The 27,932-nt window shown below is 41.5% G+C and overlaps 1 protein-coding gene across 1 annotated transcript; it reads right to left on the bottom strand.

The window, feature by feature from the left end:
• Positions 1-361: 361 nt before the first annotated feature.
• Positions 362-8,777, bottom strand: C3AR1 (complement C3a receptor 1). Its single transcript, XM_020805798.3, has 2 exons — positions 8,654-8,777; positions 362-3,267 (listed from the first exon to the last, which is right to left on the bottom strand). The coding sequence occupies exon 2, from the start codon at positions 3,236-3,238 to the stop codon at positions 1,835-1,837; it is 1,404 nt and encodes a 467-aa protein (XP_020661457.3). The 5' UTR covers positions 3,239-3,267; positions 8,654-8,777; the 3' UTR covers positions 362-1,834.
• Between the last annotated feature and the right edge of the window lie 19,155 nt (positions 8,778-27,932).

Here is a 27,932-nt window from a genome sequence, read left to right as displayed (position 1 = left end):
TCAGTCTACATCCCAATCCCAAAGAAGGGAAGCACCAAAGAATGCTCCAACTACCATACAATTGCACTCATTTCACACGCTAGCAAGGTTATGCTCAAAAGAGGAGAGTGCAAAAAAATGGTCTGAAGCTCAACATCAAAAAAACTAAAATTATGGCCACTGCTACCATCACTTCCTGGCAAATAGAAGGGGAAGATATGAAGGCAGTGACAGATTTTACTTTCTTGGGCTCCATGATCACTGCAGAGAGTGACAGCACCCACAAGATTCAAAGCCTGCTTCTTGGTAGGAAAGCAATGATAAACCTAGTCAGCATCTTAAAAACCCACCCTTTCCCCCCCACCTCAATTCAAAGTTTTGCTTGCCTGTTCATTTTCACAGTTTTGAGTCTCTCTCTCTCACACACATCCATCCATCCAACCACCCACCCTCCCTCCATTTTCTCCCTCCATTTTGTACATTTAAATAAGCTTGATGAAGTCCTCTGTTTCTCGCACCCTTCTTCCCTCCTTTCCCTTGCTTGCTCCTTGATCCTCTCTATCCTCCTGCTTGTTTGCAGTCATTTCCGGAGGAAGCAGTCATTCAGAAGCCCCTGATCGATTGATTGCCCAGGGCTAATCCCCAGATGTAACCAGTTAGGGAGGCTTATCTCCTGATCTACTGAAAGAATAGGGCATTTAGAAGTGCCCTGCTGCAAATTGTAAGTAGGCTTACAATTTGAGCTTTGGCTGCAGAGGGTGGGGGTGGGAGGGAGGGAGAGAGGGGGGTAGCAGTCTACTCACTACCCCCAGAATTTTCACTTTTACCCAATTTGGGGTAATTTACCCCTGTTTCCCGCCTATGGTGTAGTGGAAGAAAATTCAGTAACTGGGCAGTCCTGAGGAATTCACACATTTGTCTAGAATTTTTGGTAGGCTGTGGATGTTGTTAGACTATATGAAGCTCAGATTCGCCTGGACCCAATGCAACAGTTTTTATGTTCAATAATCTTGCTTGTGCTTCTCATGCCACATCCCATGGCAGAAGTAAAATAAAATTCTTCACATACTATTGGTCTTCAGCTACTAGTATCATGCATGTAACATCCCTCTAGCCAAGCCCATTTAGCACCACTTCCATCTTTGGCCTAGACCCCTTGTTTAAAGAATTAGGTATGGAGTCATTATTTCTAATTAGAATTACTTCACAACTGCAGCCTGTTCAGGTGTGGTTAGAACTAAGGAATGTTGTTTTACCCCCAGCAGGGGGTTTGGACTTGATGGTCCCCAGCTCTACACTTCTGTGACCAGAATCCTAGATTTTACATATGCTGGTATAAGTGCAATGGCATTAATTACATTGGCAGATTGCTGCTAGTTAAGGAGTTGCCACTTGTGTGCCAAGTCAAGTGCCTGTGATATGGCAAGGAATACAACCAGTAACCCCTTAAATAACAATTTTCTGCTGTAATTCATGCTGTTGTGCATATGACAGTTATACACAAAGAATATTGACAAATCATTCTAGGGTAGCTAACAGGTCTCGAGCTTGAAATTAAGGACTGCATCTACCTTTTTGACAGCATTATAAGGAAACAGACTATTTACATTAAATTCTGTTCTACTACTAGAATATAAAACAAATATACAGACTCCTTTTTCATAGTCAGAGATAATAACACAGATTAATGCACATGGATATATGACATTAATTGTACAGATAGAGATCCCCAGCACTATATAGCCATTATATGTAAGAAGTACAGATTTTAATAATGAGTAGTAACATCCATGCTGCTCTATTAAATAAAGGAGTCACAGAAGTGAAGGATGTCCTTGTTGCCTGGAAGACCATTTCAGAGGGCAGAAACACCCACACCTCTTTCAAGTGTAGTCTTACTTCTGTCCTGGGAGTAGCCAGTAGACCATGTGCCTTCCTCACTGAAGGCTGCTTCAAAGACCTCCTGCACAGTCTGCCGTGCCTTTTCCCTGAACTTTTTCCCCACAAACACATAAAGAAGCGGGTTGATACAGCTGTTGGCATAGGCCAAAACTGTGGAAATGTGGTCCCACAAAGCCAGCACTCCAGAAAACTCTGTGCCTGGAATAACCAGGAGATATAGGAGCCCAATCACATTGTAAGGAGCCCAACATAGAAAGAAAGTTGCTACTATAAGCAAGATCACCTGCATTGTTTTTCTGCGGAGCTTGGCAAATTGTCTTTTTAACATCCTGTGAGTGATAAGGGCATAGCAGGTTGCCATGATTCCAAAGGGAAGGAAGAAACCAAAGACAGCTCTGGTAACGGTGATGGACACAAAGACCTTTGGTGGTTGGCTATCAGGAAAGTAGCCATAATAGTACATTTCTACTGAATCGTTATTGGCAGAAAGGTCCATAGAAAAACTGACAGGTGGAACATTTGAATTAGAAGTATTGGATATGGCAGTATTCATTGGGGTTTTGGGAAATTTGGTAGGGTTGTCAGTGGTTGTCAGTGATGCATCTCTGTTGCTGCCAGCACTGTTTGATATACTAGAAGGTAGAGCATTGGTCTTCCCAGCTGTGTTAAGCATATGGTACTTAGGGTAAGTATCAAGAATTCCATCAGTTAAAGGGTCTTCATAGATTCCACCTGCCATTAAAGTGGGGTGTATCAAAAAGAGATTGTCAGAAGAAAATGGGCCACCTAGTTCTTTGTCCTCCTGATACTCTTCTCCATACCAGCTGTAGATACATTTGGTGTTGCCAAGTTCATCTATGGATGTCTCACGGTAGAAAAAGGCAGGGCAACACATAATAAAAGCAAGGAGCCAGATGCCACCACATATCAGTGAAGCAAACCGTACTGTTCGGTGGTTTTGACACCAGATGGGCTTCATCACTACCAGACACCTGTCAATACTGATTGTTGTGAGGAGAAAGACACTGGCAAACATGTTTAAAAGAATGGCTGATGGGATAATTTTGCAGAAAAACCAGCCGTAAGGCCAGTGGTCATGGAGAGCCAGATGCACAATATTGAAAGGCAGCGACAGACAGCACACAAAGTCAGCCACTGCAAGATGCAGAAACCAAGTTGTATTCACGGACGGCTTCATTTTCAGGGTGACTACCCAGATTACCAAACCATTTCCAGGAAGGCCCAGGAGGAAGATGAGGGAGAAGATAGCCATCATGCTGATAGATGTAGGAGTATGATGTAACATGAGGGACCCATCAGATTTATATAAACTTTCATTAGCCAGGAATGGAGACATCTTTATTTAAAATAAATGGTGGGAGGAGCCTGAAAAACAAGAGTAGTAATGCATTAATTAGATTTGGGGTCTTGGGCGTTCTTCCAATGTGTGAGGTAGCAACCTCAGATGGTGCCCTTGAGAGACCTTAAGGATGGTACAAAGACACTTGGCATAGCACAATTCAAATGGGGCCCCAGCCGTATATGTCAACGATCGCTGCTGAACAGAAGCACTGATACACTCTTAAATAATAACAATTTTTATTTGCTATTAAGTCCATCCCTTTTGCTGACCCTCCCAGAGCCTTCTAGGATTTATTTTCATAATCCTCATCCAGAAGAACTTCCTACAGGTGAATTGCTCAACTGCATACATACCTTGATGCCAGCTCCCTCATCATACTGGTCCCCGCTCTCGTAATCTCAAAAACAGATTACTGTGATGCACTCTACATGGGGCTGCCCCTGAGGCTGATACAGCAGCTTCAACAAGTCCAGAATATGGCTGCCAGGTTAGTAAGGGGAATAAATAAATATCACATTTCTCTGACACTGGCCGACTTATACTGGCTTCCTGTTTGTTTGTTTGTTTGTTTATTTACTTATTTATACCCTGCCCATTTGACACAAGTCTGCTCTGGGCGGCCAGCAATAAAAATAGAATTAAAACAGTATAATAAAATAAAAAGCAACAGTAGTAATATGGCTCAAGATGGGGAAAAAATAAAAATAATCAAGTGATATATACGTACTTCTGTATCAGTTTCAGGGTGATGGCCTAAATGGTTTGGGATCTTGTTTCATGGCAGAATGCCTACTCCTGTTTGGGAATGCCTGACCTGCTTGTTCCTCCCAGGCTGGATGACTGAGGGAGTTAACTCCAAGAAAGGGCCCAGAAGGAGAGAACAAGGAACCAGGTCTTCTTGGTGGTTGCACTCACCTCTGGAATGAGTTGCCAGCTGAAATTCACCTGGCCTCCTCCTTGGCATCTTTCAAGAAACTGGTAAAAACACACCTGTTTTGTCAGGCTTTTCAATATCTGCCAATCTAAAAATTTGCTGACATCAGCCTTTTATTGTACTGCTGCCAAATTTAAACCTGTTTAATATTTGTTTAATTTATTTAATTTTGTTGCAATTGTGTTGTTCTCATGTCATGTGATTTTAAATATATTTTAAAATCCCATTTTAAATATATTTATATATTTATAATATAAATATGCCCATTTTAAATATATTTATATATTTATATATATAATATATATATTTATATATAAAATATATAAAATGGGCATATATATATACTGCCCATCTAATCAATGATCACTCTGGAATATATATATATTTAAACCAACCAACCAACCAACAAACCCACCCCTCCCAATCCTCCTGAATTTTGCCTCTTGTTAATTAATGACAGAAATGAGCATTTGGGTTTTCTTCTTCAGGCAATGAAATACTTTGGGCTAGTGCCTAGTAGGCACCTTTTATATGCTCAAATGATGCTGATGTCATATTTAATCACCTATTGGCCTTTTAAAGTGGAACGTTTACAAGAGGTATGGTGAGGAACAAAGGAGAAGAACCCACAGGCCATGGAAAGATTCTGAATGACTCACTTCATTATTTCTTAAAGCTAATGTATTAAGGGTGTTACCCTGTTCTCCAGTGGTCAGAATTCTGTTTCTTGATTCAGTCAAAATTCAAATAATAAAAGTGATGATAAGTGTCTGGAAGAAAGTTTTCTGCAGTACCCTAGGTCAGGCCAAAAATCATGGCATTCCAGTCCAAATGTTGTGCATGCATATCTATACACATGCTCCCCACCTCCAGTCAGGGTTCAGTAAACTTTGCCAAATCTGGACAGGTTTTTGAGTACTTGGCTGATTATAGTTTCTGACTATTGGTTTGTGCGAGTTGGAGGGTGTGCAGTCTTTCTTACCCCTTAAAAGCCATATAATTAATTCATTTCAGATGAAGAATCTGGTGATATATTCATGCTGTGTAAGTTTAGCCTTACTTCTTCTTTGCCCCTTGTTACTCCCATTATATGAATGAACATGGGGACCTACACAGCTGCATTAGTCCAGCCCAAACCTCTTGGCTCCTGAGGAAGAAAATTCAAGAGATAATTCTCTGCCACTATCTTGGTATATGCACTGTCAGATTTCACTGAGAAAGTCTTCACAGCTTTGTGCAGACTCCCTATTGCACACAACTGGCAAGGAATTTATTTGTAGTCTCAGATTTTGCATCTTTTTTATTTATTGACAACCCCTTTCCATGGATATGCCTTTGATATCGTTCATGAATTGAATGTTCAGAAATAAATCTTTTCTAAAATGTATTTAGGAAGCAAATACAAAGCTCCAAGTTGCAGGCATATATTGGTATAAAATATGTAAAATGGATGAGAATATACTTAAATCTACAGTCGTATTAGACAAAATTTCAGTCCATATACATAGACGGTTTTTAATCTAAATGGATAACTGTTTGACTAACCAAAAGAGTATCTTCTATACCAAGGGTCTCCAAACTATGGCCTGCAGGCCACATCTGGCCTGCATTGCCATTTTGTCCAGTCCATTCCCTTTAGCCCATGTGTGCATGGAGAGCATCCGTCTCTCTCTCTCTCTGTGCATACGCGCATGTGCGTGCGGTGGTATGTGTGTGCGGGTGGGCGTGTGAGTGTGGGACATGCATGCATGCATTCTTGCATGGGGCAAGTGGGGCTGTGTGCGCGCGTGGCAGTGGGCATGTACGTGTGTGTGTGCATACGTGTACATCCACATGCGCACACACACATACATTCCTTCGGCCCTCAAAAACTTTGTAAATATCTGGCGTGGCCCTCACTGAAAAGTTTGGGGACCACTATAGCTTAAAACGTAAAATTAATAACAGCTCAAAGCTTGAGGATTCCAGCTGCTGGGGATTTCAAGGGCTGGGCAAGATCTCTTCTCTCTTGAGCAATACCAGCTAGTACTTGTTAATATAATACAGTACAAATGTTTCTCACTATATATTCATTTATACTCTCTTCTTTCAATAAAATGTTTCTCAATAAAATAATAGAAATAATGTTTCTATTATTTTCACCCACCATGTTTTTAATTAAAATTAACCATTAACAATTCATAGTTATTGCCTGCATGAGAGTGCACCCATGATCTTGTGCTGGGAGAGGAAATCAATATTCTATGATGCAATTCTAAAAATGGGGGCAGCCCAATAAATAAATAAATTTTAAATTGGGCTTGTGCTCAGTACCATTCACTGTTGTTGAAAAACAATCATGGCAGTTTGCTCTGAGTTTGGGTAAGAAGTGGTTAACTGATGAAACAAGGCCTTGGCTTTTGAGATTTTTACCTGCTTGGTTCTCTTTGTGAAAGGTAGTGAGCTCAAGATGGTATCCTGTAGACCTGGGGTCTCCAAACTATGGCCTGCGGGCCACATCCCACCCATTTTATTTGGCTTGTTCATTTCAGCCCGTATCTATGTGCATATGGAGTGGTGGGCATCCGGGAGGGTGGGGGTGCATGTGTGTGTGCTTCTGTCCATGTGGGCAGGCAGATGTCCGTGCAGATGGGGGTGCGGGCATTCGGACATCTGTGCAGGCAGGGGTGTGCAGGCAGGGGGTGCGGGTGGGCGTGTAGCCATGCATGTTCCTTTGGCCCTCAAAATGGGGAAAATATATGATGTGGCTCTCACTCTCAAAAGTTTGGAGACCCCTGCTGTAGACCACCATGACTGCTGCCATTGGTGTTGACAGCATTCAGGCTGCCCTTCACTGTATATAGTTTGGCATCCTTTTCCTGCTGGCAACACAGGCATAATACTGTGCATCAAAATCAGGCCATTTCTTGGTATTTTGAATCACCTGTACAAAAGCAAAACACCCACATTCATAAAACAGAGGTATTTTGAAAAATTGAATCTTTTTAAAAAATGAGTAGAATTACCACAGTTTCCCACCGGAACTGGCTATCTCAAAGCCGCATGAAGATGGATATGGCCTAATCTCTCTACCTCGAACTAGCCTTTCTTTCTTCTGCCTGCACTCTCATCCTATATAAGAACAACTCTCCTTCTTATGTGGCTCATCCTCCTTTCCCATCATTCATCTCAGCCACATGAATATGTTATTTGCCAACGTGATTACTAGGTTGTCTTTGCATTTTCTCCTAACCTGAAAACAGGTCACCATGAACTTTATGGACATCCCAAACAGGAAGTTAACCATACCCACCCATCCACACAGGAATTCTCTCAGCTCTGGATTGCACATGGTCTTTCTCGATGATTAATACCATTTAGTCAGCACATTAATTCAAACCATGCTTTAAGGAAAGGCTTTTCTTTAAAAAATGCAGAAATGCCTTTCAATTATATCTTTAGCTTAGTTTTTCTTTCCTGTGAAAATGCTATGGTTCCCCTTTTGACAGAGAGAACAAAAAAGCATTTTTGTCTCTTGTATATTTTTATGGCTTGTGTAATTTTTCCAATTACAACTGATGTGTCAGCAATACAGCAATAGCAATTTTGTGGTAAGTAATAATAAGAGCCATCCCAAACATGGTGGAATTAAAGAAATTCATAGCTGTTTTGTTTATATGTTTCTGAGTCTGGCTATTGTCAACATTTGTTCTGGTCCTCTGCAACTGAGAGGGCTGAAAAACGAAAATGTTTTAATAAGTTCAATTTCTTTGTCTTGTTTTTTCAGGTCCAACTACTGCACATGTTATTTTTGTAACAGATATATTGCTGTTTACCTGTTAAAATGTAATGCTTTAAGTCAGAGAATATTCTTTTCAAAAAACTGCACATGTAAAACACACTAAAAACATGCAAGGGTGAGAACTGACCAATAATTGCTTTGCATATGTGTGCTTATTTGAGAAGGAAGAGTAAACATTTAAAAAGACCAAGTTAGCACCTTAAGGTCACTGAATGGATGATGTGCAGGATGATCTCTAAAGGCAATAAGAAATAAAGAGGTAAGGCAATCCTCTACTTCTAGCCTAATTAAATGAAGCCTAGGAAAAACGTTACTGCCAGTGTAACCAGCCATCACTCCACATGGTAAAAGGCAAAGATGGGCACAACATTCAAGATACTAATCTACCCTATACACAACTAAAGCAATATTAAACTAAATGACTGTGTGGGATTTTAAATCTGTGCACATCTTATACTATTAAAAAAGGAGTGCATTTTCCTCCTCTTCAGTAATTGACAAAACGAACCCATTTTAAAAAGCCACTATTATAATTCCACATTAGAAAGTGAAACCTAAAAAGACTGCAGGTCACTTTTGCTTGGCTACCTACATCAGTGCCCACTCCTGACCATCACTCTCTCTGATGTCCTACTAATCTTGAAGGGGAGAGTTCTGTTGAGATGAAGATGAGACATCAAACATGTACTCTTACCTCCCCAGGTCAAGGGTCGCCTGCAACTTTGCTGCTCTTTATGCTTGGCTAGGATTCCAGAAGTGCTAGCAGCCGCCACGGTCTCTAGCTCACCAGCTCATTCTGTCTCAGTGGGACAAAGGCAAGGAAAGGGGAAGAGCCAGCTACAGGCAGGAAATGATAGATTGCACCCCTAAGCACTTCTAACTTGCTTATTTAGTTGGTTTGAACAGTGTTGTTTCTCCCAGATGTTGCCTGAATTTTAACATTATATTAATTTACTTTAAGAAACAAAACAATGGGAATTGGCTGGCAGAAGACAAGAGGCTTCCTTCAGCCAAATATCCTAAGTAATGGAGAGGCCACGACTGCAGCACGATAAAATCCAGTTTCCAATTAAGATGCCAATTCTAAACAAGAGGAATTACTCACTGTATAACATTAATAAGTAGCCAAGCCCCATCGTTATAATGAACACCCGGGGTTTCTAAATGGGGGTCAAGAGAAGTGTGGCATTTCAAGACAAGTAATAATAATAATAATAATAATAATAATAATAATAATAATAATAATAATAATAATAATAATAATAATAATAATAATAATAATAATAATAATTATAATTATAATTATAATAATTATAATTATAATTATAATTATAATTATAATTATAATTATAATTATAATAATCCTAGAACTCCAGAGCTGGAAGGGACCCTATGGATCATCAAGTTCAGTCTCTGTCAAGGAGGAACAGTGAGGAATCAAATGGCCAACCTAACCTACTGAGCTATCACGTGGAATTCAGGACAACTGCAATCCTATTTCGTGTTTCCATAAGGAGGGATGGTTTCTGGGGGTGCCAACGTGAAGTCATGTGAAAATTGCTCAAGCTTGTTATCTTCCTATTATTGTTCCGGCTGAGATATGCAAGGTGCATCTCTTCCATGGGTCGCTTCTTCTGGCCTACTTGACGCATTTCCCATTCTGTATAGATTATTCAATTGTTTAAAAAAATACTCTGGCTCTACCACAGCCTAGGCCTTTAAATGGGATCCAATCCATGTTTGTCAAGACTCATTCTTAATTTTTCTCCATTACTAATTGACTTGCTGTCATCCCACCCATTTCATTCTTACCAACACTCTAGAAAACATTTTTTGGGGGAGGAAAATTAAGAAGGTGTCTTCTGAAGGTAGACACCCGTGAGCCATCAGAAAACTTTCTGGACGGGTCTTCTGGGGCAGATCATTTAGCCCCTACCACCACTGGAGTGATTCTGAGTCCTACTGGATCTAAATTCCACCTGATACTGACCTTGTTCATGACAAGGGGACTGTAACAGAATATCTCTACATCAAGATCACCATCCTCCTACCCAAAATGGAAAGCACAGGTCTCATTGCTTTTTGTGGACAACCAGAAGTAAACACTTACATACCAGGATTTCTTAATGTTAAGATTTTCTTGCTTGATCCAGTTTTATTAATGCTGAACAGTTTCTCCCACGTAATGTTTGCAATTATTAATAGAAATAATCATAGAAATAAGATTAAACTATGTTCAACAAATTGTAAAAAGTAAATGATTTTTTAACATAACAGGCACAGCCTGAATTTCACTCTGAAGCGTTGTTCAATACAAATGATAAATAAATCAATTTTGATTGTGATAATTTGTTTTACAGAAGTTCCAGAATCTTTTGTCAGTTGTATATTTTAAAATGATTTACACTTGATTGTTAAGATTAACAATTTTAGACATCTTCTGACCAAATTTTTCACACATACAGCTCCTTTTTAAAAAGTTTATTAACTACAACAACTACTAAACATTAAATCATCTAGTAAACAAAACAGAAATTAAAAAAACAAACTACATTCATATTGCACCCACCACCAGGACCATTAAGGAGTAACTGCTTAAACAATTTAACCTTCTGAGGCCCCCTTCCCCTTCCAAAATTTATAGACTCATGCATTAAACTCTGTGCCTTCCCCTTTATCCCCTTATATTTGCAAGCATATCTTTAGTAATTCTCACCTTCTTAACTTTTATACTACATGTGAGTTTATTATTAAACCATCATCATCATCATCATCATACAACTGCTATGTCCCAGACTTCTGAAGGGTGGCAGGACTAATTCCTGGCCATTAACCTGTCTCTGATATATTGATCAATTAACGAGTTTCTTTATTTTCATCTGAAAGCAAGCAAACAGACGTAACTTCGCCCGCCAAACATGCAGAGAAGAAGTGTACTGCTGATACAGAGTATAAATGTTTATAAGTTCAACATGGAAGGGGCGGCAAAACAGGGAGAGGAGAAGGGTGGGGAAGAGGAGGTTCTGCAGGTGTCCAGCTGTTGACAATAATTCATTCTTCCCAGTTCCATGCTAGGCACCCATCTCTTCAAGGATGAATTAGTTGCAAAGTGAAAGGAATTCAACCAGCCTCCCTCCTTTGTTCATTGAAGCAAAAACCCTTAATATAACTGGTTCACACATTTATTTAGCAAAGCAAATTACAGAAGGCAAGAAGGCTATGGTTAGGCTAAGTTATATATATGATGTGTTGATTTGACCTCTTAACTTCTCTATAGTGATCACTTTTATGCTGTGAGCTGATTTCCACTTCATAAGAATATTCAATCTTGCTCCTTTTAACAGATTAGAAATTAGTTCTCTCATCATCCACTTATTTGTCTCCTTTCTGAATAGTGAGAAAAACGCTACTCATACAGCTCCTAATGGTGTCTGTCTGACTTCCACCAACATTGGGTAGAATAGCTAATGCCCTAGAAAACAGGAACAAAATTCAAAATGATCTTGATAGGCTTGAGCACTGGGCTGAAAACAACAGAAAGAAATTCAACAGGGTTAAGAGTGAAGTTCTGCACCTGGGGGGAAAATACAAAGATAGGGGACACTTATGGAGTATTATTTGGGTCAGTACTACTAAGAGTGAGAAGGATCTTGGAATTGTTGTAGCTCTCAAGCTGAAATGAGTCAACAGTGTGATGTGGCTACAAAAAAGGCCAATGCTGTTTTAGAATGCATTAATAGAAGTGTAGTCTCCAAATCCCATGAAGTACTAGTCTCCCTCTAGTCAGCACTAGTTAGACCTCGAGTACTGTGTCCAGTTCTGGAAACTACATTTCAATAAGGATGCTAACATATTGGAAGAAGCTCAGGGGAGGGCAACAAAGATTACAGTCGTGCCTCGCTTTACGATTGCCCCACATTAAGACGAAACCGCATTATGACGATCTTTTTGCAATCGCAATTGCAGAACGATGGTCTAAATGGGGCTTTTTTGCTTTGCGATGATTGGTTCCCTACTTAGGGAACTGATTCTTTGCAAAACGACAATTTTAACACAGCTGATCGGCGGTTTCAAAATGGCCACCGGGTAAACAAAATAGCTCCCCGCTGTTTTCTGGGACGGATTCCTTGCAAGACAGGCAGCGAAAACGGCTGCCCTATGGAGGATCTTCGCTGGGCAGTGAGTTTTGACCCCATTGGAACGCATTGAAGGGGTTTCAATGCGTTTCAATTGGTGTTTTTTTCTTTTCGCTTTACGGTGTTTTCGCTTAATGGTGATTTTCCTGAAATGGATTATCATCATTAAAAGATTCACCCCTGCACTTAGTTACACTAAACAAGTACAGGCACCTGGGCTTTGTAGTCTTCCAAGACCCACCAAAGCTCAGAGAGATAGGACTCCGATACTAACACTCTCGTGGCCATGCAATTCCCCCTTTGGAAGCAAGCTCAGCAGACTTGCTGTTCAAAAGACAATTCTTAAGGATTAGGAATACATTTTATTGAAAAATAAAGTATTTCAAGATATTCCGTTTTTTACATAAGCAAAGCATAGGTTACATTTCCATAGAATATTGCAGTTAAATGAATAACAAGTTTCATCTAAGCCAAAAGAACTAACTTCTGAAAACAAGGCTTTTCCTTAGGGTAGGCAAAAAGGCATAAAGCCCCCCTCTTTCTTTCTCTCACTCCTCACATACCTAAGCTGTTACTCATAGATAAAAGGCAAAAATGGACCCCAAGCCTCTCTAAAGACCAAGGAAACAATTCACGTAGCAAAATCTCCATCTTCTACACCTTAAGCACCACCCTTCTTCATCTTTCGAGGAGTTGACCAATGATAATTTAGGGTTGTCTGTTCTCGTTATGCCCTCTGTTCCCATTGGAGTCTAAGGGTGTCCAGGTGTTGTTTTCCTCTTCTAATCTTGGTCCCAATTAGGATGGAATTCACTCCCTTATCTGGTCCTTCTTGTGCTGGGTAGAAGAAACTTTTCTCACCATCTCTTCTGAGAATCTTCCCAGTGTTCAAAATTAGCTTCACACAGAACCATTCTGAATCCATTTTATATTTTCTCATGACTACATAAACCATCTACATTGCATGTTTTAAACTACATATATATGATAATGACATTATTTTTGGGGCTATCTTTTTCAGCCAGGCTAGGGCTAGTTCAGTTAAGTCCTTCTCTTTGGAGTCCAAATCTGGAATTCTTTTCAACCTAATATTATTACGACAATTGTAATCCTGTGATAAAATCATCTGCTGCTGTAAATCCGTAATAGCGATTTCATTGTCCAATAGTCTAACAACATTTTGTTTAACTTGAGATTGCAATCCCTCAATGTTTTCATCATTTTTTAAAATAAGAATCAATTTTTGATTAAATTTTTAATAATTCTCTTGATTGGTCTTAATGTCCTTTCCAACATCTTTTAATTCTTTCCCCATTTCTTGCAAGTCTTGACTCATATTTCCCACTTTTTAAACCCATCTTTTCCATTTTTGGTCCATATTTTCCACTTTTTGACCCATATTTGACATCATTTATTTCATTTCCATGACGTTTTCATTCACTTCGTAATTGCATCCAACATTAAGTTCATCTCAGATCTATCAGCTTTTTGGGCCATTTCTACTTCTGCTTCTACTTCCACTTCCACTTTTGACAATCTCACCAGATGGGAATCTGAAGGTTTAATTCTTGATTGTGCTGAATAATCTCTTTTCCATACAACTTTACTCTCCTTCTGTTCAGACCAAGCTTTCCTCATAAAGTTCAATAATTTCCTGGACTCTTTTTTCTTAAACTGCTATTTTAGCTATTACCAGCAGATGGAGCCTACTAACTGGTGTATATGTTCAAAAGTTAAGGCTTGTTAAGTTTCGTTTCTCCACGTCTGGATATGTTGCAGCCTAAAGTGAAACCTAATGAAGATTTGTTTTTCACTCCCTTAGTTTCTAATTCATGATGACAAATGCTTAAATTATTTCATAGATTGTTAGGTTCTTTCTTTCTTATTTTCTTACTCCCAGGAGCTCTTTGAGAGCAAAATCCAGCTTCAGCTCAAGGATAAATATTTTCCCTGGCAACTAAGAGATTAAAAATTTTGACTGGTCCCTTTACAAACACAGTCAGCCCATTAAATAGCAGTTTAAAAAGTTTTCTTGGCTAGCTGTGGTGGGAATCTCCCCTCCCATAGGAATCCCCACTAGGGGTAGCTCTTCCTCCTCACACAGCTGCTGCTCATTGTTTTTGTTTTTAAGGAAAAAACTGCTTTTATAGTCCACTCCTGTTGCCCCAAGAATATTGTAAAGGTTTTAAAGTCACTTGCAGATCCATGAGCCCTTTTTTTGCTGCCTCATGTAGATTTCAGAGTGAGAGTTCTGGGAATTTCAAGCCGCGACCATCAAGATCCAGGACATTCCTCCTTTGGGTTGTTTTTTTTTTTTTTTTTTTGGTTACTGGCTTCATTTTCTCAACTGTGGGGAGGATGTGCAGTCTTCAACTCCTCCAGAACAGCTATGGCTGCATTCTTCTTTGAAATCTTCTTGCCCTTGCCTTAACCCTCACCCATAAACTCGACCACAGGTACTTTTGTCACAAAGCTCTTCATATGAGGGGGACCAATTTCCTGGGTCAATTCAAAATTCACAGGCAAGTTCCTTTTAAGTGCAATCTCAAACACTTGCCTAATTTCACATTTATTGAGATTTTCATCATATGGTTCTCTCACACTAATTTCTGATTTCTCAGGTAGGGTTTTGTTTTGCAGGATTTTAATTGCTTTTGCAGCTGCATATTGAATCTGCTTAATACTAGATCCCTCAGTTTCCAAGTGCTGTCGTAACAAATCTACAGGTCCTGACCATGCTAACTGCAATTTATTCCCTTTCTTGGGTCTCAGAATCAGTAATTCATCCTCAGGACAGAATGTTCTTTCCTGGGCTTATTTATCATACCAGCTTTTCTGCTTTTCTTGAGCACCCTTTAAATTTTGCTCTGCTATTTCTAAGGACTTTTGCGAAGTGTTCATTAGATTATCCATGTATACTATATACAGTGGTGCCTCGCATAACGATGTTAATTGGTTCAATTAAAAACATCATTATGTGAAAACATCGTTAAGCGAAACACCATTTCCCATAGGAATGCATTGAAAACCTGTTAATCCGTTCCAATAGGAGCCTATTCAATACATTTCAATGGTGGAAAAAAATCACCAAAAATTTAAAAAGACTCAGAACGAAGCCAAGTTACTTTAACGAAGGTTTTATTAGGTGCACTAACGATTCCAAGCATTTTAAACATTTTTAAACATTTTAGAATATTTTTAAAATAGCGAAAACAGGGCTGTCAAAAAAAACGTTAAGCGAAACAGGGGACCTAAAACTGTCATCGTTAAGTGAAGCAAGGTCCCAAACATCGTTATGCGAAAATCCCCCATAGGAAACATCGTTAGGTGAGGCGGCAAAATTTCCAGCAAAGGCCATCGTTATGCGAATTCATCGTTGAGCGAGGCACTCGTTAAGCGAGGTACCACTGTAATGGATTCAGGGTCACCCTCTTTATAATCTTCCCAGTTCTGATGAAATAAATTTAGAGGCCCTCTTACTTTGCATTCAAAAGGACTAAAACCAGTACTTTCTTGGGGTATGTCTCTATAAGCATATAAGAATGACTGCAATTTATTATCCTAATCATTTGGGTTCTCTTCTACATATGCGTGTATGTATATTAAGTATCATTAAGTTCCTATTAAATTCTTTCACTAGACCATTGGTCTGGGGATGATAAGGAGAAGAAGTGATGTGGGAAATTTTGCAGACTTGTCACAATCGCTTCATTATTTTTGGAAGTAAAAGATGTTCCCAAATCTGTTACTATTTCTGAAGCAAAACCCATTTGGCACATGTAGGTAACTAAGGCATCTGCCACTATTTTGGTCTCTATATTTCTTAGGGGTATTGCTTCAGAGTATCTAGTGGCATAATCTATAATAGATAGGATGAATCTATTTCCTTGTCTAGTTGCTCTAGGTAAGGGTCACACTAGGTCCAGACCTAAGTGTTGGAAAGGGATCAAAATCACTGGCAATGGGCTTAGTGCGACAGATGCCCATGTGTGCTCCAAATACATCTTTTTGTGCCTTTTCCTAAATCTTTTCTTAGTATTCAACTGGTATGATTAACTGTTTGTTGGGACCTTCTCCTCCCCTATGAGGAGTCATTAAACCCTCTCTATATAATAAATATTTTTCCACACAATACCTCTCTTGGTGTTCAGATGTCAATGGAATGGATTTCTCCTTAACGTTTTCAAAACAGTTAAGGAGCTATCTTCTTTCTGTTCCTTAATAAAGGAGGAACTCTTAGGATTTCTCAACAGCACTAAATCAGTTGTCTCCCTCATTTAGTTTCAGTGCTTTCCTCAGTGGCTTCAATCTGCCTCCCCTGAGAGCAGGTTACCATTAAAACATAAAATACATAAATAAATAAAACATAAATACATAAAATACACTTTTAAACATGCTTAGATAAATCTAAACTAATCAGACAAGGAGCTGGGATTTGATATGACACTGCTATTTTCCATATACCAGACCACCCACAATACTTCAATGCCACTCTAGCCATCGGCAGAACTAGAGTCCAAACTTATGTGAGAAATGGGGAAGCTGAAGGAACTAGTATTAGGAAGGCTCAATATACAGCTGCAAAAGCACTGAAAATCTTGCAAAACAAAACCCTACCTGAGAAACTGTCACATTTCCAGGGGTTTTAACAGGCAAAAGTCCAATAAAGCAGTCCAGTGTCAGAAGTCCACTAGATACCAAAATGCCAGAGCCAAAACACAAACCATAGTCAGTGTCAGCTTGCCCGTTCTCCTAAAAGAATCAGACAGCTGGAATAGAGAGGTTCCAGAGTTAGTGTACTCCTATTTGGGATGAGATGAGTCCTTGTCCCATCCAGGCAGTCTCACTACACTCCTTTCCCAAGTCTATTCCCAGTTAAAAATCATTGAGAAACCAAAATATAATCATGAGCCTCAGAGTCATTTAGATCTCTCAGAACTCAGGAAAATATTGGACTCAAGGTAGCTTAGTTTTGTGGCCTATAAGAAATCAAATTAAGTAATGGTAGCAGGTTGTCTGTTCAGGAGATTAAACATAAGATCTTTAGTATAATTGTTTTATTAGAAAAATAAAGATTTATAAGAATTCAGTTTGTTGCAAAAGCATAGCAATCAGAAACATTTCCATAACTAATTAGTTAGAAATCTAGCAAACTCCAGCTAGAAAAATAAAACAATAAAATCACTAAGAAAAATTAGGAAAGCCATTGCCTCCCCTCTAAACTACTTTTAAGAACTACATCCTAATGAACTTCAGGAACTCCAAAGTACATCTAAAAATCCATAGTCCTTAGAAACCATACAAGTCCCTCTAAAAATCCATCAGGCAAAAGTCTCTCCAAAAATCCATGACGAAAAAGTCTCCTCTCTGACTCAGAAATTCTCCATTTTTCCTCCGTGCTGGAAAATCCCCCTTCGTCTTCTCCACCGTCAACAGCCAATCTGGAAGAAGAAAACGTTGTCTCTCTCCACCTTTCTTCCTCATGGAACTCCAAGTGTTGTTTACTTTTCTCTGCTGGAATGTTTAGACTTCAGTAGGCCTTCTGTCTCCCAGTTACCAGATAAGAATGCTGGTTTCTGTGAAGAAAACAGCATCTAGAGACTTCCAGTAAAATGACACAGACTTAAGATGGATTCCTTCTGGCTAATTCCATGACTACAAATCCCATTTAGAAATTACATTCTAGCTTCTACAACCAATATCATGACATGCCACCGCCGGGAGCCCCAAAATCCAGAACAGTAATTCTGTTCTTATTTTGGTAACTAATTACAGTAATTAAAAGTAATTCATTGGTTAAAGTAAATGCTAATGATTAACATTAGTACATTCAAAATTGCACTTAATCTAGCAAAGCATTGAGGTAGAAACATTCTAATAGCAGCAAATAAATACATTCTTTTTGGTTAAGCACTTACACTATCTGAAAAATAGAAAATAGGCATGTTAATCACTACAAAAACAGTAATTACTCTGAGTACACAGGAACAGTGAAACATTTCAACACTGTCATGTTTCAACGGTCAGGTACATCTGGATCTTCACAGTACATTCTAGAAAGACCATCCGCCACAACATTTAGTCTTCCAGGAATATGCTGAAATTCAAAATCAAAATCTTGCAATGCCAAACTCCATCTCAACAATTTTTGATTGTGAGATTTCATCTTCTGCAACCAAACCAAAGCTCTGTGATCTGTTTGGAGGGTAAATTTACGCCCCCATAGATATGGCCTCAAAAGATTTAAAGACCAGATAATTGATAATGCCTCTTTTTCCGGAACTGCGTAATGTCTCCCTCTCTCCAAGAGTTTTCTGGAGAAGTATGAGACTGGGTAAAGATTCCCATCTTCCCCTTGCTGTAACAACACAGCTCCAAGGCCTAATTCTGAAGCATCAGTTTGTAAAATGAAAGATTTGTCAAAATCAGGTGATTTCAGTATAGGTGCATCCATAACTTTGGCCTTTAAGGCATCAAAAGCACCTTAACATTCTGGAGTCCATTTTACCTTGACAGGCTGCCTATTCTTAGTTAGCTCTGTCAGAGGTGTAGCCAAATGACTGAAATCAGGAATGAATTTTCTGTAGTAGCCAATCAGACCCAAAAATCAACATACTTGTTTCTTAGTTTTTGGAATAGGCCAATCATTAATAGCTTGCACTTTGGCATGCAGAGGCTGGATTTCTCCTTGCCCAATCAAATGACCTAAGTACATGACCTTTCCTTGCATCCACTGACATTTGCTTCCTTTCACTGTCAGTCCTGCTTGCTGAATTCTAGACAAAACAGTTTCAATGTGAGACATTTGAGAGTCAAAATCAGAACTGAAAATTGCAACATCATCAAGATAAGTACTTGCAAATGGTAAACCATGTAAAAATTTGTCTATCATTCTCCGGAATGAAGCTCCGGCATCCTTTAAACCAAATGGTAAATGACAGAAACAAAAAGTTCCCACATGACTGATAAATGTGGTCTTATCTCGAGATTCTTCAGCTAAATCAAGTTGCCAATATGCGTTTTTTAGATCCAGGATGCTGATATATTTGGACTTTGAAAGGCATTCAATTAAATCATCCATTCTGAGTAATGGGTATGGATCTGGAACTGTAACACTGTTTAGCTTTCTGTAATCAACACAAAATCTTACTTCATCAAGAATTTCACCTAAAGCATCTTTTTTCGGAACGAAAACTATCGGTGAAGCCCACGGGGATGAAGACTCCTCAATAACCCCCAGAGATAACATCTTTTGTATCTCTTGTTCAATCTGGATAGCATGATTACCAATAGCTCTATATGGGCTGGACCGTATAGGCTGGTTGCCGTCTGTGTTGATAACATGACTGACCAAATTGGTATAACCAGGTTTCTCTGAAAAAAACATCTTTGAATTGCTCTAAAAAGTGAAAAAGTTTTTCTTTTTTATCTGTAGTACCTGTCAAAACAATGTTGTCAGACCATGTACCTGAGTGGGTTCAGAACAAGTACCAAATCACCAACAGCAAATTTCCTGTGTCTGGCTTTCTTGTCATGGTAAAACTTTTGTTTGAGACGCCAACAAATTCTCTTTAGCCAATTCTTTGACAGTTAAAAGTTTCTCTTGAAGTTTTCTAACAAAATCAGCAACTGGAACAGTACTGCTTTTTACAATGCTTTTTTCAGGTATGGTAACATGCCTGGGTGGCTTGGTGTAGAAGTGTGGTTCTGCAGTACTGTGGCAAGGATCCCACCACCTCAGACGCGGGAGCGGCTTTTCCCAGCAAGAAAGTGCAGTTCCTAAAGCTGGAGGTTGCTTTGAGGCCCCGCTCTCTCTCCATCGGTGTCGTTCAGTGGCAGTTTAAGAAGAGCTGGGGACTGGAAAGCTAAGTTCTTCCTAGGGGAAACTATGGAGTAGTAACCTGCTTGTCGGTGTGTAATGCGGGATGCAAAGGGCGTGATGCGTGACTGGAGAGGAGGGGAGGGGAGGCGTGTTAACCCTGCTGTTCTCAGATTCTTTTCCCAGGATCTCTGTAACATCAGGCCTGGAGGAGAACAAAAACAAAAACCAGCTTCTAGCCTGGATGGGCAAGTAATGTTTAGAAGTTAAGGTGAATCTTGTTCTCAAGGTAATTAATTGCAGACGCTTCAAGCAAAGTCCCTTGCAGCTTAAGCACTGTATAATGATACGGGCATCAAGCCAAGTGAGCTAGTTCTCCAGCGGACCCTCTAAACTTGGGAAGGAGAACGGGAACTGCTGCTTTTTTACTTTAAAAACCTCAAATTGCATTGGCAGGGGATGGTGTGGAAATCTTGACCCTTCAGATACGCCAGTCTCTGGTTTTCTTTTGGCATTTTTTCCAGGTGCTTAATATCTTAAAGCTACTGTAGAGGCTTCAGAAAGAAAGAAGGAGCTTAATGATCCTGAGGTCTGCTGAAGGATAGTTGTATTCCGCTTATCTCACTAATTTTCCTCATCAGTTCACTTTTAAAAGCACCAGGTTGATCACAAATTATTTGAGAAGGTATCCCTATACGTGAGCACAGGTCCACAACTATACGTGCGATGGTCTGAGCAGAAAGGTTACTTATGGCATAGGCCTCAATCCATCTGCTAGCTTGACAGATGAATGAGATGATGTATTTCTTCTTAGATTTGGTTGTTACAAAAGGCCCTAACACATCCATTTGCAAACACTGGAACACCTGGTCTGGGATCTCCATTAGCTGCATTTCAGCTTTCGTTTTGTCAGTCTGGTGGCCTATCCACTGACAATAATCACAGGAACCAATATAGTCCTTAACAGTTTTTGAAATACCAGGCCAGTAAAAATGTTGAGAGATCCTACTTAAAGTTTTCTGCACACCTTGGTGTCCATTACTTGGGCTGTCATGAGCCATCTGCAGGATTTTCTCTCTGTATTCCCTTGGAACCACCAACTGTTGAACAGGTTGGGCATCAGCATTTGATTTAGGGAAATACTCTCTGTACAAAAGTCCATTTTGTCCCCACAAAAAGTTAACTTGCTGTTGCACAGGTTGTACTGCTTGTGACCTCAAAGAAGCTAAAGTAGGATCATTCAGTTGCTTTAATTTAAAATCAGCTGATCCCATTGGAGTCATCAAGTCCTCAAGTTTAGTTTCTGTATTAGCGGCACTATCAGGTTTGGTCACAAGAGGCTGCTGTTGCATTAAGTTTCCATCTGCGCTGTTCTCAGAGGACTCTTCAGCCTTAGCTTCCTGAATTTGTTTGCTTTGGGAATGGGTTACCACTTGAATGGTTGGGGTTTTCAAGCCCTGTTGGTAGTCTAAGTATGCCAGATCATTTCCCAGTAAAAAGTCGGGTTTCCCTTCATAAGTTAAAACATATTTGAACCCATTCCAATGCTTGTAACTCAGATTAAAAATGCTAGGGGCACGTATTTCTCCACAGCTTCCCCTGAACCATAGGTTCTCACAGGACATCTCAGATTATTCAAAATCAAATCAGGATCCAAGAAATTTCGACTTAGGGAGGAAATATCAGCTGCAGAATCATGTGTGGCACTTAAAGTCACATCACCATCAGGAGTATGCAAAGCAACAATTTCTGAAAAATTTTGTAAAGTCCAAGCATGCTGCAAGTCAGGTACTATGCAACAAGGGTCCATCACAGTGAACTTTTCTTCCCTTCCAGCTTGCTGAACTACCCCTGTTGTTATTTCAGCCATTTGCAACCCCATCATTCTAGGCACAAACTGATTTACAGCTGCCTGCATTCCGCTGGCTTGTGAAAGAGATTCAATTAAGTAAACTCCTTCCTGTCTCTGTGTAGGCAAAACGCTTGACTGGTTAGCCACATGAATTGGAATGTTTTCTGCTGGTACCTGCTGACTCTCAAGTGGGGTAGAGCTTAGGTATGCCACTTTAGGAGTATTTGGCTTCATCCTGCGTGGAGCAGGTGTAGGGGTTTTGCTAGCTGGTTTCTTAACTTGGCTAGCTGGCTCAGTCAGTTTTGGGCAGTCTCTTTTTAGATGGTTTCCCCCCACATTCGAAGCATTGGAAGAGTGGTTTATTTTGGCTAGGAGCCATGCTTCTGCGCTCCCCAATTGAGGTTTGCCTGTGTTCCTGAAAAGTAGGCTTTTTAAAATCATACTGGCTCTGCCTTCTGGGCACCTCTGGAATAGACCTAGGCTTAGCACTAGGCTCAGTTCTCTTAAAGGACAGAATTTTGTCAGTCTTTAAGGCTAACGTCTGTAAGTCCTGATAATTCCTCTCCAACAAAGTACTTTTTAACTCTGATGGCACCAAGTTCATGAAATGTTCCATATATAGCAACTTTTTTAGATCATTGAATGAGCGAATTCCTGTTGATTCTAACCACTGATCACCTAATTGTTCAATTCTATCCGCCAAGGCAGAATAACTTTCCTGGGGACCTTTCTTCAATTTTCTAAATTTTTGAAGCAAAATTTCCAGAGTAAAACCATATCTCTGATGAACCAAGGTTTTAAAATCATCCCAAGCCATCCGTTGGTCACCTTGCCTAGCCAAAATGGTTGCTAGCTGCACAGAGAATTGTGTGCGCAGGAGTTTAACGTATAAATGATTTGGCAAGTTCAAGTCCTTACAAGACAATTCAAAATTAGTCAAAAATGACAAAATATCATCGCCCTCCTGGTAATAAGGTAAATTCCTCCTGTCAATGCTCTCTAAAGAGTCTCTGGCATGCTCCTTATCTAACATTTCCCTACACAAAAGCTCAAGTTTCCACTCACGGTATTTCTGCTGTTGTAGTTCACTAACAGTCTGAGAAGTCACCCATTGTCTCTGACAAGCCATTAAATCTGCCATCATTACCATTAGCTTCTCCTCTGTCGTTAGACTCTGACTCATTTGATCTGTAGCGCTGCCGCTGACATCTGCCGCTGCCGTGGCCGCTCACATCTGGACATCATCAGGAATTTCCTCGGCTGGCAGGCCTGTCTGGTCTGGAACGCGTCCCCCTCTGTCGTCCTCCTCCTGCTGTTCCATGTCCCGCAATTTGGACCAGGTCTGGTCTGGATCCTCTGCAAGCATTCTTTGAACGGCATCTTCCTTGAGATGAGGCAGTATTCTGCCTGATTGTAATCCAATGGGTAGTTGGAAAGAATGGCGAGTAACTCGTAGCCGTGCTGCCCTCTGAGTCACAAATCTTTTGTCTGAGGGTTGCACTAACCCTCTGCCTATAGTCCGTTGAGCCATGCCTGCTTAATTTAGCTCCGTGGGAGATGAACTTCTGTCAAGTGTCATCTCTTTCTCTCCCTCTCCCTTCGCTTTGCCTGTTGCTGCTGCCAAAGCAATTAGCACAGGGAAGGAAATAAAACTGTCAGTCTCAAACTGAGATGAAACAGATGTACTCAGGAATCTTGCTAATTTCTCTGACTAGCATATGGAAATGCAACTGAATTTTCACCTAGAATGGTCTCCCAACAGACTTCAGCCTGAGCTAAAGTCTTATTCTGTCATAAGACCTCTAGCTTTTCAAAGCAATATTTCCACTCTGTCACGTTAAATGATCAGAGCTTGTAGTTTAAAACAGCCACTTTGCTACCATGTAAATCAAAGCAAAACCAGCTTGTGGATCTGTCTACGCTGTAGCCAAAGCCCAGCACGTAGAAGTCCCAAACTGCAAATCAAAGTAAAACAGCACGTGTATCGTGACACCGCTGCTCACCATGTCAGCTTGCCCATTCTCCTAAAAGAATCAGACAGCTGGAATAGAGAGGTTCCAGAGTTAGTGTACTCCTATTTGGGATGAGATGAGTCCTTGTCCCATCCAGGCAGTCTCACTACACTCCTTTCCCAAGTCTATTCCCAGTTAAAAATCATTGAGAAACCAAAATATAATCATGAGCCTCAGAGTCATTTAGATCTCTCAGAACTCAGGAAAATATTGGACTCAAGGTAGCTGCTTCGGGCTACTCCACCCCTTCTTCAACACCAGCCACCTGGCTGGGAGGGGAGGGAGGCTGTAAAAGCCAGAAGCCTGTGCCAGGGCCCTGCTAGACCAGCGTTCCTGCAGTCGGGGGAGTCGCCTGTGATACCTGCCGTCCCCAGGCCCTGGGTGAGAGACAGTGTTTGGAGGAATTTCTGGCCTGGACTCCCTTGGCCTGCAGGACTGGGCCCCTGCTGTTGCTTCGGGCTACCCCACCCCTTCTTTAACACTAGCCACCTGGCTGGGAGGGGAGGGAGGCTGTAAAAGCCAGAAGCCTGTGTGAGGGCCCTGCTAGACCAGCGTTCCTGCCGTCAGGGGAGTCGCCTGTGATACCTGCCTCCCCAGGCATTGGGTGAGAGACAGTGTCTGGAGGAATTTCTGGCTTGGACTCCCTTGGCCTGCAGGACTGGGCCCCTGCTGCTGCTTTGGGCTACCCCACCCCTTCTTTAACACCAGCCACTTGGCTGGGAGGGGAGAAGGGGCATTAGAAGGGTGTGTGGGCTTGTTTTTGTTTGTTTGTTTTTAACTGTTATTACTATTAATTGCCATCGGATTGCACAGAGACCCACAGTTGACCTGATGGAACAGGAAGGGGGGAGGGCATTGGAGGGGGCAGCCATTGACGTGGTGCTGGGTAGGGGAAGGAATGGCAGTGGGAGTAGAACATGCCCACGTAGGAGAAGAGAGGTTAGATACCTTACATCTATACCCTCTTCTAGTCCTGCCCCCAACCAGATGGTATCAGGTGACCATGTCAGCAAACCCTCAAGCCACATGGTGCTGTTGATGAACACCAGGTCAGTACAAAATAAGACTGCCCTCATCCATGATGTAATTCCAGATGAGGGTGCTGACCTGGCGTGCATTACTGAGACCTGGGTGGGAGAGGAAGGTGGTGTCCCCCTCTCCCAGCTGTGTCTGCCTGGGTACTCGGTCCAGCACCAGTGTCGCTCGGAGGGTTGGGGAGGGGGAGTTGCTATAGTCTATAGGAGTTCTATCTCCTTGACCAGGCTTCCTATCCCTTTGAGAGGAGGTCTTGAGAGCCTGTATTGTGTCTTGGGCTTGCAAGACAGATTAGGGATTCTGTTGGTGTACCACCCACCCTGCTGCGTACCAACAGTCTCCCTACCTGAGCTGACGGAGGTACTCAGACCTGGTGTTGAGGACTCCCAGGTTGTTCGTGCTGGGGGACCTCAACATCCATGCCGAGGCTGCCTTGACTGGGACTTCATGGCCGCCATGACAACCATGGGGCTGTCTCAATGTGTCATCGGCCCGACACATGAGAACGGCCACACCTTGGACCTGGTTTTCACAATGGGACTCGAAGGTGGTGGTTTGGATGTGGAAGGGCTGGTTGTGACCCCATTGTCATGGTCAGACCACTTCCTAGTCAAGTTTAGTCTATTAGCTTCTTCCCTCTGCAAGCGTGGGGGATCTATTAAGATGATCCGCCCCCAGAGACTAATGGATCCGGATGGTTTCCTGAATGCTCTGGGGGATTATCCATCTGATATGGTCGGCGCTCCTGTCGAAGCTCAGGTCACCTTATGGAATAGGGAGATGACCCGGGCGGTTGACACGATTGCACCTAAGCGCCCTCTCCCTGCTCACCGAGCCCAGACAGCTCCTTGGTATACTTCTGAACTGCAGGCGATGAAACGAGAGGGGAGACGGCTGGAGCGCAGGTGAAGGAAGTCCCGCTGGGAGTCTGATCGAACACGAGTTAGAGCCCATTATTGGGCCTATTTCGTGGCAATACGACTGGCGAAACAGCAATATTTCTCCAGTCGTATTGCTTCCTCAGAATGTCGTCCAGCAGAGCTGTTTAGAGTGGTCCGGGATCTTCTTCAACCGGGAAATCTGGTGGAGGACCCAGACTGCTCGTCAGCTCGCTGTGATGAGTTTGCTATTCATTTTGAGGAAAAATCACTCAGATTCGCAGTGGGCTGGACTCCACTGTTACTGCAAAATCGGAAGATGTGTCCAGTGTGCCGTGCTTAGGTCAGACATTAATGGATGAGTTTCAATTGTTGAGACCCGAGGATGTGGACAGGGTGCTTGGATCTGTCCGTTCTACCACCACTCCGCTCGACCCTTGCCCATCTTGGCTAATTGGAAGATCTGCCAGGGGGGTTCACACTTGGGTCCAGGAGGCCGTGAACACCTCTTTGAGAGAGGGAGTGGTCCCTACTGCCTTGAATGAGGCGGTAATTCGACCACTCCTTAAAAAGCCTAACCTGGACCCAAGGCTGGTGGTTAACTACTGACCAGTGGCAAACCTCCCTTATTTGGGCAAAGTGTTGGAGTGGGTTGTGGCCGGGCAACTCCAGGCGCTGCTGGATGAAACGGATTTTCTGGGTCCATTTCAATCAGGTTTCAGGCTGGGTTTTGGTACAGAGACTGTCTTGGTCGCCCTGTACGATGACCTTTGCCAGAAGAGAGATAGGGGGAGTGTGACCCTGTTGATACTCCTGGACCTCTCAGCGGCTTTCAACACCAGCAACCATGGTGTCCTTCTGGATAGGATGGCTGGGTTGGGAGTTGGGGGCACTGTTTTATGGTGGTTCCGCTCCTTCCTAGCTGACCATGTCCAGAGGGTGGTGCTGGGGGACAGTTGCTCTGCCCCATGGTATTTATGTCATGGGGTTCCACAGGGCTCGATACTGTCCCCCATGCTGTTTAACATCTACATGAAACCGCTGGGAGAGGTCATCAGGAGGTTTGGGCTGAGGAGTCAGCAATATGCTGATGACACTCAGCTCTACCTCTCATTTTCCACCAATCCAGGTGAGGTGGTTTCTATGCTGACCTCGTGTCTGGACCTGATAATGGACTGGATGAGGGTTAATAAATTGAAAGTCAATCCAGACAAGACGGAAGTGCTGTTAGTGGGTGCTTTGCCAGACAGGCTGGAGGGCCATTTCCCTGCCCTGAATGGGGTTACACTCCCCCTAAGGGACAGGGTCCACAGCCTGGGGGTGCTCCTGGACCCCAGTCTAACTTTGGAAGCCCAGGTGGACTTGGTGGTCAGAGGTGCCTTCCTTCAGCTGCGGAAATTATACCAGCTACGGCCTTCCTGGACGAGCGGAGTCTCATGACAGTTACACACACACTGGTAACATCTCGTATAGAATATTGCAATGTGCTCTACGTGGGGCTGCCTTTGAAGACGGTCCGGTGACTGCAACTGGTCCAAATTGAGCTGCACAGGTGGTGAGTGGTGGGGCCGCTAGAGATCACACCAAGCCAATTCTTTTTAATTTACATTGGCTACCAGTTGCTGCCCAGGCCCAATTCAAAGTGCTTGTTTTGACATATAATGCCCTAAACGGCTTGGGCCCTGGATACTTGAAGGACCGCCTCCTTCCATATGAGCCTACCCGGCAGTTAAGATCTAGCCAGGGGGCCCTTTTGAAAGAGCCATCCCTCAAGAAGGTAAGAGGGATGGCTTGTAGACAAATGGCCTTCTCGGCAGCTGCCCCCAGACTATGGAACGCCCTCCCGACTGAAATTTGTCTGGCGCCGCCGTTGATGACATTTCGGCGCCAGGTCAAAACCTTCCTGTTCCAGAAGGCTTTTAACTGAAATAACATCAACTGTGTGTCCTGATGATGGCAATTTTAATTGTATTTTAATTGTATTTTAATCATTTTATCTTTTATTGTATTGAATTTTAATTGTTATAAGCCACCAAGGACCTCTGGGTAGAGTGGGCGGCATATATATATATAAACAAACAAACAAACAAACAAACAAACAAACAAACAAACAAAATAATAATAATAATAATAATAATAATAATAATAATAATAATAATAATAATAATAATAATAATAATAATAATAATAATAATAATAATAATAATAATAATAATAATAATAATAATAATAATAATAATA

Source organism: Pogona vitticeps, chromosome 5 (assembly GCF_051106095.1).
Source record: "Pogona vitticeps strain Pit_001003342236 chromosome 5, PviZW2.1, whole genome shotgun sequence".
In the NCBI taxonomy this organism is placed as follows: Eukaryota; Metazoa; Chordata; class Lepidosauria; order Squamata; family Agamidae; genus Pogona; species Pogona vitticeps.
This window is presented reverse-complemented; position numbering and strand designations above follow the sequence as displayed.

Bases quoted from the DNA above. Each gene is read 5' to 3' on its own strand.
- C3AR1 (XM_020805798.3), bottom strand. From the start codon at position 3,238: ATGTCTCCATTCCTGGCTAATGAAAGTTTATATAAATCTGATGGGTCC.